This window comes from Mixophyes fleayi, chromosome 5, assembly GCF_038048845.1.
Source record: "Mixophyes fleayi isolate aMixFle1 chromosome 5, aMixFle1.hap1, whole genome shotgun sequence".
In the NCBI taxonomy this organism is placed as follows: domain Eukaryota; kingdom Metazoa; phylum Chordata; class Amphibia; order Anura; family Limnodynastidae; genus Mixophyes; species Mixophyes fleayi.
This window is the reverse complement of record NC_134406.1, coordinates 48,057,628-48,075,115: the sequence shown is the minus strand read 5'-3', so window position 1 is coordinate 48,075,115 and position 17,488 is coordinate 48,057,628. Positions and strand designations below refer to the sequence as shown.

Genomic DNA, 17,488 nt, shown 5'->3' with positions numbered 1-17,488 from the left:
ACATCTGTTCTTTAGATCTGCTGCCCAAAGTTCAGGTCTTTGTCACTGGCACCATCTTTGAGACAAATTTGTCTCCAGCATCAGAAACCAGAGTCACTAAGTTGAGCCTACGGAGCTTGGACTCTTTGCATTCCCAGCATGCATTGCTGCTTCTAGGTTCATTATGACAAATCTCGAGTTGCTAGTAGGACTTTCAGTGATGTTGCTCTCTGGTCATCAGACTCAGGACTGGAGGTGCAGCGTCCTCATACCACCAGTTTATCCTGGATGTCACTACACCACCAGGATTATTTTTAACTATTCCAGTGCAAGACTGCACTCAATAAATAATTAGTATCCCAAATTGTGTGCTTCTGGGACAAATAGGACCCAGCCACAGACAACCTAATTGTTATTGGAAATATGTAATGTTGAGGAAATTTCTGTCCTTTCCCTATTTTTTATATATTGATGTAGACCATGATAGGAGTCATTATAATGCCTTACCCCTCCTTTCTTCTTCTACTGCATGATCTAGAACATTGCTGCACACTTTCTATATACTGCCATTTTATTATGTCATTGTCATTTTTTGTATACAAAATAAATTCCGCCATCTGCCATCATTATGTCTTCTAGTGGACAGAATGGAAAGAAGGCTTGGGGAACAAGAGGATTCTCACCATGCATCAGGTACAGACATTTTAATAAAGGTATTCTGAATATCCATGTTAAATGGTATAGGAGGGAGCTAACACTAGGAGATAACATCAAATGTCATTACACACTTCTAAATGTACAAGGTTGTGAAAATATTAATCTGTCTTGATATATACAATTCTCATGGCGTTCCATTGTCACATACACCATATAAACTGTATTCACAGGTTCACAGAAAGTATCTGAAATGTATTTGAAGTTCATAAAAAGCATTTGAAATGTGTACCTTGAACCTCCTCCAGTACAACTTCTCAGATCTTTAACATTATGTATCTGTTCTTTGAACTCTCTCTCCAGTGACTTTTTTTGTTCATTTTATACTTTTGCCATTGTCCCTTTTCTGTGTTGAAAATCTATTCTAAGGATTTATATTCATTAATCCTTGATTCTGTCTGCCGAATGCAGGTCCAACATGCAGACTTCAGCAGGACACCTGGAGCAAACAATGAACAAACAATATGGTACTTAAAAAGTTTTATAAATATTGGCCTGTTTGTTGAAGAGTAATGAAGTAAATGTTGGATTACTTTTTAAAAGTATCAGAGTACCAATACCTCAGTAAAAGAAAATAAAATACACAAAACACTATTTGTATATAAAAAAATATTCACTACATCCTTGATTAGTGACTCAATTTTACAGCTGTCCTGTCCTATTGTGATTTATACTCCAACAGGCAGTGACCTTGAAATAGGAAGCAAGATCCTGGGCACGGATGGTAGTTGGAGGATTTGGGGCGGGAGGATTCAGAAGAGATTTAAATGTGTTAAAAAGACGTTTGAGGTTAGAAGCCTGAGCATAGATGAGAGATCGGTAGTATGCTTGTTTAGCAGTGTCCAGAGCATTTCTGTAGGAGTGCTAGATATCAGTATATGTGATGAAATCATTAGAGGTGCAAGATTTACACCAGTGACGTTCTGCTTTACGAGAAAGTTTTTGTAGAGTTTGTGTTACTTTAGTGTGCCACGGTTGGCAACGAAGTCTACGTGGAGTATGTAGAGTCTCTGGAGCCACGTGATCATGGGCAGTATCTAGGGTTTGGTGAAAATGGGGTACTACCCGATCAGGGGAGGAGAATGTAGAAATTGGGGAGAGAAGGTGTTGGAGAAAGGTAGAAAACTGTTGAAGATCAATAGAGTTGATATTCCTGCGGTTGTGAGGAGGCTTGAAAGAGTTTGACACTAGGGAGGGTAAAGAACTGAGGTGAGCGAGTATCTAATAAGGTGATGACCCGAGAGGCGGAAAGGAGTGTTAAGGAAATCAGAAACTGAGCATAGTCTAGAGAAAACAAGATCAAGACAGTGGCCATCCTGATGAGTAGCAGATTCAATCCACTGGGAGAGGTCAAGTGTGGAGGTTAGAGAGAGTAGTTTGGAAGCAGCATTGGAATGTGGATTAGAAATAGGGATGTTGAAATCACCCATGATGATGGTAGGGATGTCAGAGGATAAGAAGTGAGGGACCCACGCAGAGAAGTGTTCAAGAAATTGTTGGTGTGAACCAGGAGGTCGATAGATGACAGCAACATGCATAGAGAATGGGTTAAAAATCCTAACAGCATGTACTTCAAAAGATGTGAATGTGAGTGATGGGACATTTTGTAGAACTGTGAACGTGCACTGTGGGGAGAGAAGTAGTCCAACCCCCCCCCCTCCTTGTCTGCCTCCTGGTCTGGGGGTGTGGGTGAAATGGAGACCACCATGTGAAAGGGCTGCAGGTGAGGCAGTGTCTGATTGCGTGAGCCATGTTTCTGTTATTGCTAGAAGGTTTAGGTTGTTTGAGAGGAAGAGATTGTGTACTGAGGTAAGTTTGTTACAAACAGAGCGTGCATTCCGAAGGGCACATTTAAAGGACTTTGGAAGAGAGGGGAGACAGGTGATGCGTTTGAGATTTGCTGGATTTCTGTAGTGTTCAGATATATGCGTGTGTGAGAAGTGAGGGGGACCTGGATTAGGTGATATATCACCAGCTAATAGAAGCAGGGAGGAAGAAAGGTAGGAAATATGATTGTAAGATGTGTGTCTTTTTAGTTTCTGGCGACAAGAGGTCATGAGTGCTCACTAGAGGTGAGTGAAGTATGATGGGGCAATGTGGACAGAGGTGTGTGTTGCAGGATGGGTGAAGGATGATATAGTCCTAAAGATAATGCCATGAAAAGAGAGAAAGAAAAATATTTTGGCAAGCATTGGGATTTATGAGTAAAATTGCAAAAAATAGGGAATTAAAAGAATTATCTAATTGCAATGTCCTGTGTAATCAGAGAATTAGTGCAGGGAGCTGCAAACCCTAGCAATAAAAGGTTTAAACAAACAAACAGTGAAAGGCCAACTTGCAATAAGGCTGTAGTAATTACCATTAGAAATAAAATTGCACTTTCTTAATTCAGATCAGACTCTGTTGCAATAAACAAATGTAGTTTATTCATGGATGTCTGGATAGTATTAAGTAATGATGTGGTAGCCATGTGGGGGAGTGGGTGGAAGTGTTGACTGTTTAACTCCAGTATAACTTCGAATTATGCTGTTTAAATTTTTTGTTTTACACTTGTATCTATACATACTAACTATACAGCCATCACTGGCTTGCAGCCATTCTACAATGAATATATAAGGTTAACAAACACATGGGATCAGTGTTCTTCAATCAAGCCCTCAATAAAACCCCCCAACAAACCCTAGCAATAAAAGGTTTAAACAAACAAAGAGTGAAAGGACAACTTGCAATAAGGCTGTAGTAATTACTATTAGAAATAAAATTGCACTTTCTTAATTCAGATCAGACTCTGTTGCAATAATGCTGTAGTAATTACCATTAGAAATAAAATTGCATTTTCTTAATTCAGATCAGACTCTGTTGCAATAAGGCTGTAGTAATTACTATTAGAAATAAAATTGCACTTTCTTAATTCAGATCAGACTCTGTTGCAATAAGGCTGTAGTAATTACTATTAGAAATAAAATTGCACTTTCTTAATTCAGATCAGACTCTGTTGCAATAAGGCTGTAGTAATTACCATTAGAAATACAATTGCACTTTCTTAATTCAGATCAGACTCTGTTGCAATAATGCTGTAGTAATTACCATTAGAAATAAAATTGCATTTTCTTAATTAAGATCAGACTCTGTTGCAATAAGGCTGTAGTAATTACTATTAGAAATAAAATTGCACTTTCTTAATTCAGATCAGACTCTGTTGCAATAATGCTGTAGTAATTACCATTAGAAATAAAATTGCATTTTCTTAATTCAGATCAGACTCTGTTGCAATAAGGCTGTAGTAATTACTATTAGAAATAAAATTGCACTTTCTTAATTCAGATCAGACTCTGTTGCAATAAGGCTGTAGTAATTACTATTAGAAATAAAATTGCACTTTCTTAATTCAGATCAGACTCTGTTGCAATAAGGCTGTAGTAATTACCATTAGAAATACAATTGCACTTTCTTAATTCAGATCAGACTCTGTTGCAATAAGGCTGTAGTAATTACCATTAGAAATACAATTGCTAAATAAAATTGCTCATACAAACCTTTAGCTTCTTTGACCTAAAGGACACTGTCCAATCCTGTTCTCATCATACCTATCTATTTTTTCAGTGTCTTTATTAGGTTACACCTCCTCCCCACTTCCCCTATCAAACTTAAACTGTTCAATGCCAATATGCTTGTGCTCACTTCTTCCAATACCACCCCACACTACCATCAGTCCCAAACCAAAAGCCTGCTTTTGGGGTAATATTTAATTGTAACCCCTACTTGTTGGCGTTTCTTTAACCAAAGTGTCTCCACCTCAACCTTGAATGTGGCTATCAGGCTGATTTTCATTACTAACCCTTTTACTAGTACTGCCCTGATTTACTGACTGATTTACTGGCTGCCCTCTTTTTTCCCCAAGATATAATTTAATATTCTGATTCTCCTTTACAAAGCCCTCCACAATGCTGCACCCTACTACATCTTTTATTTCAGTTTACCACCTACACATGATCTCCGGTCCACCAATGCACCTATGTCTTCTGTATCGATACTCAGGAATGCCCTACCTTGGACGATTAGACTAACCTCTAAACTTTAACATTTTAGGTGTGCACTACAAAAACATGTCTTTTAAAAGTTCTTATATACCCTGGCATTACAGACTGTAGTTCAGTAGATAAACCCATTCCCTGGCCATGCCACTGCTTCTCACATCTTATTTCCTCACCAATGTCTGCTTCTCAACACTCTACATTTCTGTACTTACTGTCACAAGCCAGGGTGATCGGCGGCTCGCTTCCTCCTTCCCCGTACCGGCTGTCGTGGGAACAGCCGGGACGTCATTTCCGGTTCCCCTCATCAACGGTCAGGACGCTTTCTAATACAGCGCCGCGTCCCGGCAACCCTGACAGCCAGGCGCGCGCGCAGATTAAGGTACAGCCTGCGGGCTAATTCATTTTGGATTAATTAGGCAGCACCTGGGGGATAGTTATAGGGCAGGACCCTGATTTTATACCTTCTGTGTTTAAGGCAGGGAGGGCTTAGCCTCCCTGCCGGTTATAGCGTTCCAGTCCCGCACTGTTGCTGACCTGCTGTTGGTTTCCTGTATACCTGATCTACCATTGTGACCTTTTGCCTGTACCTTGGACCTTGCCTGTGACCCTGACCTTTTGGCTTGTATTCTGGACTTCGCTGTTTCCCTACAGACCTCTGACCTCGGCCTGACTCTGACCACCCACTCTAGCCTGGACTAGGCACCTCCGGTTCCATCTGCACTGCGGGCATCTACTCTGAGCCTAAGACCTGGGGGAATCTGAGTACCTGTGACCACATAAAGCTCTACTGGAAAGGCAGCTGCTAAAGATGAAGATCTCTACCCTAACTCTTCTAAAAGCTCATCTAAGTAGTCGTGGGGCATAACACTTACAGAGAAACTAGCTTGGTGATAGGTGTCTGTACATAACTAACACTTCTACCTTATGTATCAGCTGCATTCTCTCTTTTAGACTGTAAGCTCTAGCATGCAGGGCCCTCCTATGACTAAAGTCATTTTTTTATTCACTGCATGTTGAAAGTTTTTTCCCTGATTGCATAGCAGCACTGACTATCTTGTTGCTGTATAAATACAGTAGTATTTATACAGCAGTAGTAAAGTACAATAGTGCCATTTTCACCAATAGTTAGCAGTCACATTAGTAACAATGATTTGAACAATCATCATATTATCAATTGAAGCATTATAAATGTCAAAATATTTTTGGAGTTATTTTTTTAAGGAGTAAGCTTTTGAAAACATTAGCATTTGAGATGTTGTTGAAGCAGACATAGCTCTTAAACATTCTCATTGACCGCGCTTGTGACTTGGAGACATGTTTGCAGGTTTCATGTAGAAAAGCCAAATTTTCTTCGTGCTTAGAAGTCTGGAAGTAGTTTCTGCAGTTCAGAATGTTATTAGCACTGTGAGGCTTTATAGCAATGGTCTTTTAGCAATGGGTATAATGAGGGAAGCAGCTACATCATTAATAAAATACTAACGTACACATGCAAAAGTTCTTAGGGAAATTCTGTCACACTTTCCGCTTCTAAATGACTTGGCCTGAAAATGGGACTGAAAACGGTTGCAGTAAAGCACTGACTCCAGCAGAAGTATGCCAATAACGACTCTTGGGAAAATTATATTTTGTTTGCCTAATGGTGTGCCAATTTATAGAAAACGTTATTAAAATATTGTTGTTATTTCCTTTTCCAAGTCATTAACTCTTTCACGTCGTCAAAGCTGTAAACTGAATGTGTCAGAATGTTTGGAGACCGTGGCTAATTAAATATAATGCTAAGAATAGTCATTAAAATACAGGGAAATATTTTTGTTCTTCAGAACAGAGCCTTAAGGGTTTTGAAAATCAACAGTAATTATTAGTAAAATTATACATACACCGCCGAGAGCTGAGAGTTCTGCAGTGACGAGAAAAGGATTTGCAACAGGATTAAAACAGGTTTAACATGTTTTTCTAAAATTAAGTGGCACTAAAAAAACAAAACATTTTGCTCTTATTAAAGCATAAAAGGTCCTCAGAAATTAAAATGATGTAGTGCTTGAATAGTTCCCGAATGCTTTTAGCGGTCTTGGCCGACATTTTGGATTTGACTTTGGTCACTCTGTTTTCAGCGATTGACGGAATGTTAGAATGAGGAACATTTTGTCATCTATAAGTCTCAAACCCCAAACCGGTCGGTGATGATTTGTCCTGAATTCATCTCTATGGAAAATCAGAATGCAGTTGTTGTTTAGTTGTTGACGTTGAGCAGCTGTGAAAGTATATATGCAACACAAAATAGGCCACTAAAAAAGAAGTATTGGCTTAAGACCCTCCATTAAAAATTTACAATGAAAATTTTTTTGTAACTTCATTTGACTAGAGACAGAAAAGGGACATTTATAAAGCTGTGAAAATACATACCTGTACCATATTATTTTGCGACTGGTAAACCCATGGATCAGTCGGTCAAAATGACATCAATTGCATGGGTACAAAAGTTTGTTCCTTCTCTTAGGAGAAGTTGTTCTGATTGTGTCATTCCTTGGTGTACTGTACTGTGCCCATATCAAAAAAATAAAGATGATTATGTGTTGTATGACAAGATATTTAAATGAACTTCAGAGGAGACTATGCATTTTAGGAGTATTCTTGGCTTAGCGAGTGGCCATAGAGAATGTACATACATGAATTCTGAGGTGTTGTTTTCAATACGACGCATTTTACACCACTTAGGTGTCTTGATAAGGGAAAGCACATTTGTAGATTCAATTCTACTCATGTAATAAAATGTTATTGAAACATTATTAAAAAAAAAATAAAAAAAAAAACATCCCCAGTTTTGAGTAGAGGTCCATTCAAAGGCAAAATACTTTTTTTTTTTGGAGTTCACAAATGTCTCTCTGTATGTGACATTGATTTGTAGTGCTGCCCACTTTAAGGTCAAAGGGATGAATTAGTACTGGGACAGAGAAGATTGGCCACATTTTTAGGGAAAGTAAAAAGGTTGGTCCCGCACAGGGAGCAATTGCAAATTTCATGATGTGGAAACAAAGTAAGAATTTCAACATTTTATATTATAGTGGAAAATGTGCAAAAAAATAATAAGGTGTTTCTTTAACATAAATCACTTTGGTTACCAGTAAAAAAAAAAAAAAAGGAAAAAAAGACACATTGAGATTGGGCAGCACGGAGGCTTAGTGGTTAGCACTTTTGCCTCAGCACTAGGGTCATGAGTTTGATTCCCGCCCATGCTCTTATCCGTGTGGTGTTTGTATGTTCCGTGGGTTTCCTGGCTTCTATTAAATGGCTGCTATTAAAAACTGACTTTAATCTCTCTGTCTGTCTGTGTGTGTTAGGGAATTTAAACTGTAAGCTCCAATGGGGCAGGGACTGCTGTGGGTTCTCGGTACAGCACTGCAGAATGAGTGGCATTATATGATGATATGTTCATTTTTTACTTAGTTATCTGTTTTAAAGATGACAGAAAGTTGAAAGATTTTACTTTCAATAAATGAACAATAACATACAAGATTATATTTGTACATCTTCAAAGAGCCGAATTGGCTAATACATTGTTTGCGCTGCATTTTTCCTTACAATCTACAGTATAAGCATTGCACCAGGAGTTAATTTTGCTATTCATACTGGCCACACATTTACAGAAAGTTTCCATTATATTTCAGAAATGCAAGTCATGCCGGCCTGTCTACTTATATTTGTTGTTAGGATCCTTTTCAATGATAGCTTGCAGGTCGAGGATATTCTTGTACACCTTCTGTCCAATTCATTTTTTTTGTTGGTTAAGAAATTCCCTGATGAGATTTTTTATTGTTTAAGAGTGGGTCTTGACGGTAGCTGCACCAGTTCTCCGGAGCTTTGGCAAGAACTCCACCCAATTTTTGTGTTTTCTGCAATAAATAAATGTAATGTTGATGATGATGAAGTGATCAACAGTGTTCCAGGTCCACTTAATCTACAGTGTATACAGTGAAGGACAATGCACCAGATATATAACTGCCTGTGAGTTCATAACATTATTCTGTTTCAGTACTTCACAACTGGAAGCTTGCTTAAGTAATGTAACATTTAAACTATCTGATGTAGAGTTTGATTAATGGTGACAACATAATTTGTTTACTCAAAGAGTAAAGAATAATTAACACAACACACAACTCAAACAAGCTCACCTGGAGGAACTATCTAGCTGTAGCTTGAACATAATTCCTCACAATAAATAGTATGTATGTGCAAAGTATTCACAATTTATCATAATTTCTGTGAATTCACTTACAAAGGAGCAGCAATAGGAAGTGTGCATAACACAGTAAAGTCCAATGAAAATATGATTCTTATCAGTGGTCAAAGTGGAAATTTAGAAGTGATGGTTTGATGGTTTTACAATGAATTCAGTAGAAGTGGCGGTATGCTATACCAGCGTATACACCCCCACTTCCACCTATGATTATTACACATAAACCTTTTCATAAAAGCAGGAGAAACACACGATTTTGATAAAATGTACTGTTGTGTTGCCCTTCAAACCCAGTGATACAAAGAAACAAGGACTAGGAGCAGCAAGCACTTATATGTCAGTCCGTATTGCAGTAAACACCAAGGGCTAGATTTACTAAGCTGCGGGTTTGAAAAAGTGGGGATGTTGCCTATAGCAACCAATCAGATTCTAGCTTTCATTTTGTAGAGTGCACTAAATAAATGACAGCTAGAATCTGATTGGTTGCTATAGGCAACATCCCCACTTTTCAAACCCGCAGCTTAGTAAATCTAGCCTCAATTCTTTTCCAGCATGCTGCAGATAGCAAAACCTCTTTAAGCACTCCTAGACCCAAAACAATTTTGACACCAAATTTGGATATATTAGACATTAAATTGCTGCATGTGCAACCCCCACAGTGATCAATTTGCATAACAAAAAATCCAATTGAAAAAAGTTTTAACAAAGAGTTGAACACAATAATGTACAATTCACTACTTAAAAGACCAAGCTGACCACTAGATTTGATTGACTAGGGAGCCAGGGAAGATGTGTATCTATTGACAATAGAAATGAAAATTCAGCAATACTTTTTAGGTGGATTGGCTGCATGGCTCTTGGGATTCCTCAAGCCTCGACTTAACATAGCAAATGGGGTCCCCTCTGCAATTTAGCCCATGTGGGGCCAACTTGACCACAGAAAATAAGGCTCAATGATCATGCTGGTTGCTTGAGTCTGCTCTTATGTGTAAAGCATAATTACTGTACCTAATCATTTAAATGAACTTTATGTGTATTAATAGTGAATATCTGCTATTAACAATGAGCAGTGTGGGTGAGATTGTTTCAGATTAAACAGGGTAGCATCATGTCATTGGTGGCTGCAGCTCACCCTCTCCAGCCAGACATATTCTCCTTAATGCCAAACTCCTCCTGTGCCAACTGCTGTTAAAAGCAGGCATTGGTTGTTAATGCAAAAGGGAGCATGCAAGCAAGTACTAATTTGATTTCTCCTCCCTAAAATTAGTGGTTATTATTCCATTAAATATGGGCAGCACAGTAGCTAAATGATGAGCACTTCTGCCTCTCAGCACTGGGGTCATGAGATCAATTAATAAACTAATGCAATCTAATTTCAATGCCTCAAGATCATCATGACAAATAAGTTTACGTAACAGCAATTGTAATTTTTAAGTTTGTTTTATCAAACGCATGCCCTCAAACAGGATGTTTCTCAAATGATGTTGGAAAATGTAAGGCAAAACGTGCTTAAATAGGAAAACTTTGAAAATGGAGACTCATAAATAAGTGGAAGTTGCTCAAATCAATTTATAGGCTATAGCAGGTGCATGAAAGCGTGGGGTTATCCTAAAAGGAACAAACACACAGAGAGATCCCCCAGCACACTGCTATAGCCAGCAACATATCTGCCATTTCTACTGTAGATAAAAATGCAAAAGTCTTAGTTGCACACATTTGCAAATGTATGTTATAGCCACCCACCACTCCACTGCGCTTTTGCTAATAGGGTGGTTCTAACTCTAAACAATGAGAGTCCCATATATTTGGGCCATACATATGTGTTTTTAAATTGAGAGCTAACTTACCAAAGAGGTACCCCAGAAGCTTCCAAATAGCAATCCAATGTCAGCACTCCCCCTCAGCTACTGATACCAACATGCCTCTCAGACAAATAAAGAAGTGGAAGTTGCTCAAATCAATTTATAGGCTATAGCAGGTGCATGAAAGGGTGGGGTTATTATAAAAGGAACAAACACACAGAGAGATCCCCCAGCACACTGCTATAGCCAGCAACATATCTGCCATTTCTACTGTAGATAAAAATGCAAAAGTCTCAGTTGCACAAATGGAGACTCAGAAAGGTTTTAAATGTGACACCCCGTGCTAAACTGGTTAGGGCCTCACCTACAGGAGATGCCTTAACATTGGCAGGTGAGCTTATCCCTATATAGCTATAATTGGCACAAAATTCTCCTATTTATGTATATGCTGACACATAGAGATTATTATATTGTTTGTTTCAGAGCGCAGGACTATCTTTTCTTTGTTTTAAATAGGAGAACGGTCATTTAAAAAAAACCTGCAACTTTTGGGTGGGTGTGAGGTAGCACAAATGCATCAATGGAAAAACAAACAAACACATAGTAGCATCCACACAAACTTATACCACAAATTATATTTGCTATTTGATGCACTTCCATTCCTTGCTCAGCATCAGTTTTACATGGCCAGGAAAATGTATTTCTGATTGAATTTGCAAGTGGAGGTCTGTGGCATCAAATAGAGCTGTTATAATTCATTTTTATTTTTCAACCAGCCCCACATTTATATAGTTGAAAGAATGTCCACCTAATTTACTCAGTAGTGTGATATTTAAACACAAATCTTTAACTCTGGCATAAGACCATCACAACAAAGTAACTTGTTGGAAAACACAGATGCACAGGGAATAAAAAAAAAGAAAAAGCTGTAACCATATCAACCAATCAGATTGTACTTCATTTTCCAGTATAGATTAGAAAATGAAAGCAAATGTTTCATTGGTTGCTAAGTATAAAAGTACCTTCTTATCAGTTTTCATAGAGGTTCCTGCCTGAATCAAGAAAGCAATTTAGGTTTACAGCAACAAGATCACACGAAAGCAAAAACACTTAATAAGAAATTTTAATGGATTAGAAGTCCAAGCAATTTGACCAATATTTAAGTCCTTCTTTTGAGACACTTAGGAAACTACTTAGAATGTAGTCGTGTTAACAAGATTAACAAAAAACAAGTTAAAAAAACAACTCACAGATACTGTGAATTTGTTTGATTTCAGAATAGTCCAGAAATGTGTAAATGTCTTCCAGTCAGTGAAGAACATTCAAAAGATTGTCAACTAAATTGTACTCCAGATTCAGCTATCACAAATGAGCGCCTGATGACATTTTTGCTCTTAAGGTGACAAGATGTAATGGAAAATGTCTGGATATTATTCGCCTGTATTGTTTCTTTTGAAAAGAAAACTCTATTTGCAGTGACGTGCTGCCACAATTTACAAAGATATGGCTTAAAGTCTACAGGGGAACTAATCTGCTTTGATGAATGAGAAGAAGCTTCGTTGCCGCCATTGTGGAACTTCTGCATTATAGTTTGTGTCGAAGCAAAAAGAACCAGCTTGTATTCCTTGATGAGTTTATCGAGAAGCTCAATGCATTTTCTAATGGTGGACTCTTGTTTAGAAATGCTGTCTCCCCCATTATTCCTGTCGATCCAGTAGAAAGAAGACAGACTGTCTATGATTAATAAGCACAGGGAAGGGTGACTACAGAACATGTTTTCTAGAGAGTAAAGTGTGAGGAGCAGCTGGACACTACTACTGCAGTAGACCAGGAAGAACCTGCTCAGACACTGCTTCACTGTCTCCTCATTGTTCTGCGATAGTCTGTGTTCAAGTATAGTAACCAGGCGAAGCATATCAAAATGATAATCTGTATCTATATATATCACTTCCACTTGCAGGCCGCCTTCTGATTTTGGCAAGATACACCGAGAGATTAGATGGCAAAACATTTCCGTTTTCCCTGTGCCTTCGGGGCCATGAAATTCAATAATATCACCTGCGTGAGAAAAGCATACATAAAACACTTATATAGTAATTTTTTTGTGGGAAATATATATCTTTCCCAACATTTATATCAAAATGCTAAATTGTGCGAGAGGCTTCCTAGTGATCATTAAACAGACTACAGGCTTAAAGAATAGACATTTTAAACAAATGAAACAGAACTTTGGGCTAACATAGTAAATTAGGGCAGTCTATTAGGGGACAACACACATAATAAAATAAAAAATGTATGACAAAATAGGTCAAATAAAATTTAGTCCCCTCCCCCTTTCCTATAGTGTTTCACTACCGTTTGTAGTTTCCTCAATGGATTATGTGAGCCAGTTTAGAATTAGCACACTTTCACTTATCTATATCGTTATGTCAAAATCATAATTCTATTGCTTTCTACATATTCATACAGTTCATTCACTATCTATATACTAATAGCATGAATACGACCTTTATGAGTCACTTATTTTTATGATGCAGTTAATTAAAGGTCTTGGCCTGTAGATTTGCAGAAAAATATTGACGTTGTAATCCATTATATCGTTCCGGAGTTATGCCCCAAAACGTCCACCAGCCATTTACTACAATGTATTACAATTGTTCTCTAGAAAACGTAACAGTTGGCAATACACCTGTGCACCTGCTGGTTGCTCTGAAATCTGTGACAGTTCGTGAACTCTCCCTGTGCACCTGCTGGGCGACCTGAAACATGTGACCTGCTGGGTGGTCTAGAAACTGTGACAGTTATTTGCAGCAACATATACCAGCGCGTCTTGCGGGTACAATGCACAGCGATGTAGCTTTGATGGAAGAATTTATACATATATTGTAGTGTATAAAATAATTTTTTAGTTCTTTATTATAGTGATTGATAATATAGTTACTTATTCATTATATTTCTTTGTTAAATTGTGTACATGTAATGTAGTATATAAAAAAAGTTATTGAATCCTGGTAATAAAGTAATTTAGTCATTACATTTCACTTTAATTTAAGGCGGTTACTGCTGGCTTTCTCTAGATTTTCATTAATTACATTTACTGATTCTTCAATTACTGTGTTTCATTACTTCATTATTATGCTCTTAAAAATATTTACCAGCACCAAAACATTAAAAAAATAGAATAAAATAACCTTATAGTTTAGCGCTGGACGACATTTGCACATAGGTCTTATTTGTCCTTGGCTGCCGTCTCAAATGATTTTTTCACATTTCATTAATTTAAAGAAGCGCACCTTTTTCACTTTCACTATTTTCTAGTTTGTTTTCTGGGAGTTGACCTGACTCCCTCCAGGTGCTGCAGGCTTTATAAGATGCAGGTTCAGGGGAAGGTTCTAAATGAGACACTTTGAAAATAAATTTGTGTCACTAGCTTAGGGACTCGCCTACAGGAGATGCCTTGACGCTGGCAGGTTAGCTTAACCCCAATATAGCGATATTGTGCACATAATTCTTCTTTATGTAAATAGTATCATGCTACTTACACAACAAATATGTAAATCAGAGCAACCAAATGAACAACATTTAAATGTAAGAAGAAGAAATTTCTAGAAGTTTACCATGAACTGGACAATCTTCGCAGGCAAACAGCAAAGGCTCGAGTTCTTTCAGAGAAGCACGACCCTCCAGTCTAGCAAGAAGCTGGGGAAAATTAATTTATGAATAAACAAGATGATTGAAATCATATACACATTAAAACGTGTTTCTTAAACAATAATGTTCTAGCCATCAAGTTCAGCACTATACATAAAGTAAACAAATATTTTAGCCAACTTATTTTACTATATTTTTCAGACAATTCTAGGAATAACGAGGCCTGCGCACTATTACAGTTACTACGGTAAAGGTGTGCGGTATTCCCGTTAGTACAGTAATTTTCACGCTGATTTTTGATCGCAGCCCAAAATGCGGGTTAAAATTACTGTATTAAAGGTAAGAGTATTAGCGCTGCGTTATTCTTAGACTAACATGGCTGAATTGAATCAGCCCATCTAGGTTGAAGTTTTAACCCATTCTGTGCACCAACAGCAATACCTGTTCCACACTTAGGGCTCCATCTCTGCAAATCAGGGACGGGCAAAATGCCAAATCACCTTGGTGACAAAAAAGAAAAAAATTTGTAATGGTGACTGAAGGAAATCCCACTCTGTGTATTCAGGCCTGGGGGTGGGGGGCTGAGTGTACAAAACACAGCAAGATGGCAGCCCATTTCTGGTGCCTCAGGACTATTTTAACACTAAGGGGCATATTCAATTGTTGTTTTTCCGCGTTAATACGGTAATTTGTAGCTGGATTTCCGCTCGCGGCTCAGGGAGCTGCGAGCTGAAATCCAGCGAGTAAATGACTGTATTAACTGTTTTTCCCGCTAATCGTGCGCGGACCGCGGGATTTTCGGCGTTTCCGCCGACAATTGAATACGCCCCTAAATGTTGGCTATTGGTTCCAACATCTAGAGTTAGATACAGGGGTCAGCATTGTGAGCTGTTATTATTACCCTGGTCAAAGCCTGAAGGTTGAGTGACATCACAATTTCCTTGAGGCTGTAAAGTGGTTATCAACATAGTAATAGTAATGTAAATTCTGGAAGAACTAAAATGCCAAAAACCAGATACTCTGTAACAGGAAAAATTCAGAGTGGACCAGGCTGGTGAAAAAACTTTTCTTTATAGGTGCACAATCTGATGAAATGTGCTTTAATATGTGATTACAAGTGCCGGTGTAATGCACTTTCTGTGGAGGCACGTGGGGTAGTGTAATGATTTTATGGACTTACAATAAAATCATTACACTACCATTTTGCAGATGCACACAGGCTGGTTTCTAGTCACTGCTAATTTGCATGGCTCCTACCTGTAGAATTTTCTTTGCATGGCTTGCAAGTTTTTAATTGCAATATAGCTGGCTCCTCACTTTTGACCCTGTCTTATAACTTTTGGATAAATTACTATGTCACATGGCACTTGCTCACTTACTAATCTACAGTGCAGACATGACTATCCTAAATCCTCTGGTAGCAAAAAGACACCTGTTTCACTAAATACAGATCCATTATCCTTATTCTACCAGATAAAAACTACTGGGGAAACTAACGTTTTTTAAAAAAAGTCTTTCCTCCAAACAGTTTACATATACATTTTATTGTGGGCCAAAACATACACCAAACATCCAGTAAAGTGTGCTTATTTAGTTTTCTTGTAAACAAAGAAGATATTTATATATATAAAAAAAAAAAAAACACAGAAACAGGCATATTTTAGGAACTCAATTTATTTTGTGAAAATTGCTCAAGTAAAAGTGTACTTTATAAACGCTCTCTCTTTCGGTATAATGTCCACCAATATATATATATATATATATATATATATATATATTTTCTACCCTACTGTAGTACCGAAAATATCCTGCCCCATAGAAAGAAACAAAACAAAAAAAACAAAATAACCCACGCAGCACTGAACACTCTTGCCCCCTCTTCCCTACTGCACTAAGCACCCTAGTAATCTCTGCCCCACAGCACCCTTGTCCCCTCTGCCCCGCAACACTGAGCACCCTTGTCCCCTCTGCCCCGCAACACTGAGCATCATTGTCCCCTCTGCCCCGCAACACTGAGCACCCTTGTCCCGTCTGCCTCGCAACACTGAGCACCCTTGTCCCCTCCTCTCTACCCCACAGCACTGAGCATCCTTGTCCCCTCCTCTCTACCCCACAGCATTAAGCACCCTTGTCCCCTCCTCTCTGCCCCACAGCACTGAGCACCCTTGTCCTCTCTGCCCCACAGCACTCAGCACCCTTGTCCCCTCTGCCCCGCAGCACTCGGCACCCTTGTCCCCTCTGCCCCAAAACACTGAGCAACTGTCTTTTTGTTTTGTATACATATTTGGGCATTTATATTGCCATGCAGCTGGTACCACATACAATATGGGATATACCGAGCGCGGGCTTATTGCCAAGCAGCTGGTACCATATAAAATGTGGGATATACCGAGCGCGGGCTTGTTTTTTTCTCTGGTTTTGTTTCAAAATATTGCCTTTTTGTCATAGCAGCTGTCTAACAAGCCTATTTAAGGCACATTTGGGTGTGGCTCACAAGCCAGCCCTTGCTAGATGTAAACCCCTATACCTGGGAGGTGAGTGCATCTAATTTTAACTGCATTTTAATGGTGTTTAAAGCATATAGGTCAGTGTAGGACCTGCATATAATGAGGTACCCTTGACGTTGGGATGCAGGCTTAAATCTTTTGATCAAAATATGAACTAATACCTCATGTTTTCATTTTGCTAGACATACAGATATGCAGTGAAAAGGATAAGCGCTGGCAACTGTCTTTTTGTTTTGTATACATATTTGGGCATTTATATTGCCATGCAGCTGGTACCACATACAATATAGGATATATCGAGCGCAGCATTGTTTTTTTCTCTGGTTTTGTTTCAAAACACTGAGCACCCTTGTCCCCACTGCCCCGCAACACTGAGCACCCCTTGTCCCCTCTGCCCCGCAACACTGAGCACCCGTGTCCCCTCCTCCCTGCCCCATAGCACTGAGCACCCTTGTCCCCTCTGCCCCGCAAAACACTGAGCACCCGTGTCCCCTCCTCCATGCCCCACAGCACTGAGCACCCTTGTCCCCTCTGCCCCGCAAAACACTGAGCACCCGTGTCCCC

At 38.8% G+C, this 17,488-nt stretch overlaps 1 protein-coding gene and 1 long non-coding RNA gene across 3 annotated transcripts in view; one reads left to right on the top strand and one right to left on the bottom strand.

Annotated features, from left to right (window-relative positions):
* LOC142157654 (uncharacterized) overlaps positions 1–7,251 on the top strand; it is a 51,872-nt gene extending 44,621 nt beyond the window's left edge. For both annotated transcript variants that reach the window (XR_012692551.1, XR_012692552.1), the window contains 3 exons: positions 619–672; positions 1,105–1,160; positions 5,382–7,251. This is a non-coding gene — a long non-coding RNA (uncharacterized LOC142157654). The remainder of the gene's footprint in view (positions 1–618; positions 673–1,104; positions 1,161–5,381) is intronic.
* A 4,620-nt stretch (positions 7,252–11,871) lies between these two features.
* The window catches only part of XRCC2 (X-ray repair cross complementing 2), a 6,578-nt gene continuing 961 nt past the window's right edge, over positions 11,872–17,488 (bottom strand). The window contains exons 2-3 of the mRNA XM_075211240.1: positions 14,384–14,465; positions 11,872–12,824 (exon numbers count right to left, since the gene is read on the bottom strand). Coding sequence (XP_075067341.1) covers positions 12,100–12,824; positions 14,384–14,465 — 807 coding nt within the window. The 3' untranslated portion in view covers positions 11,872–12,099. The remainder of the gene's footprint in view (positions 12,825–14,383; positions 14,466–17,488) is intronic.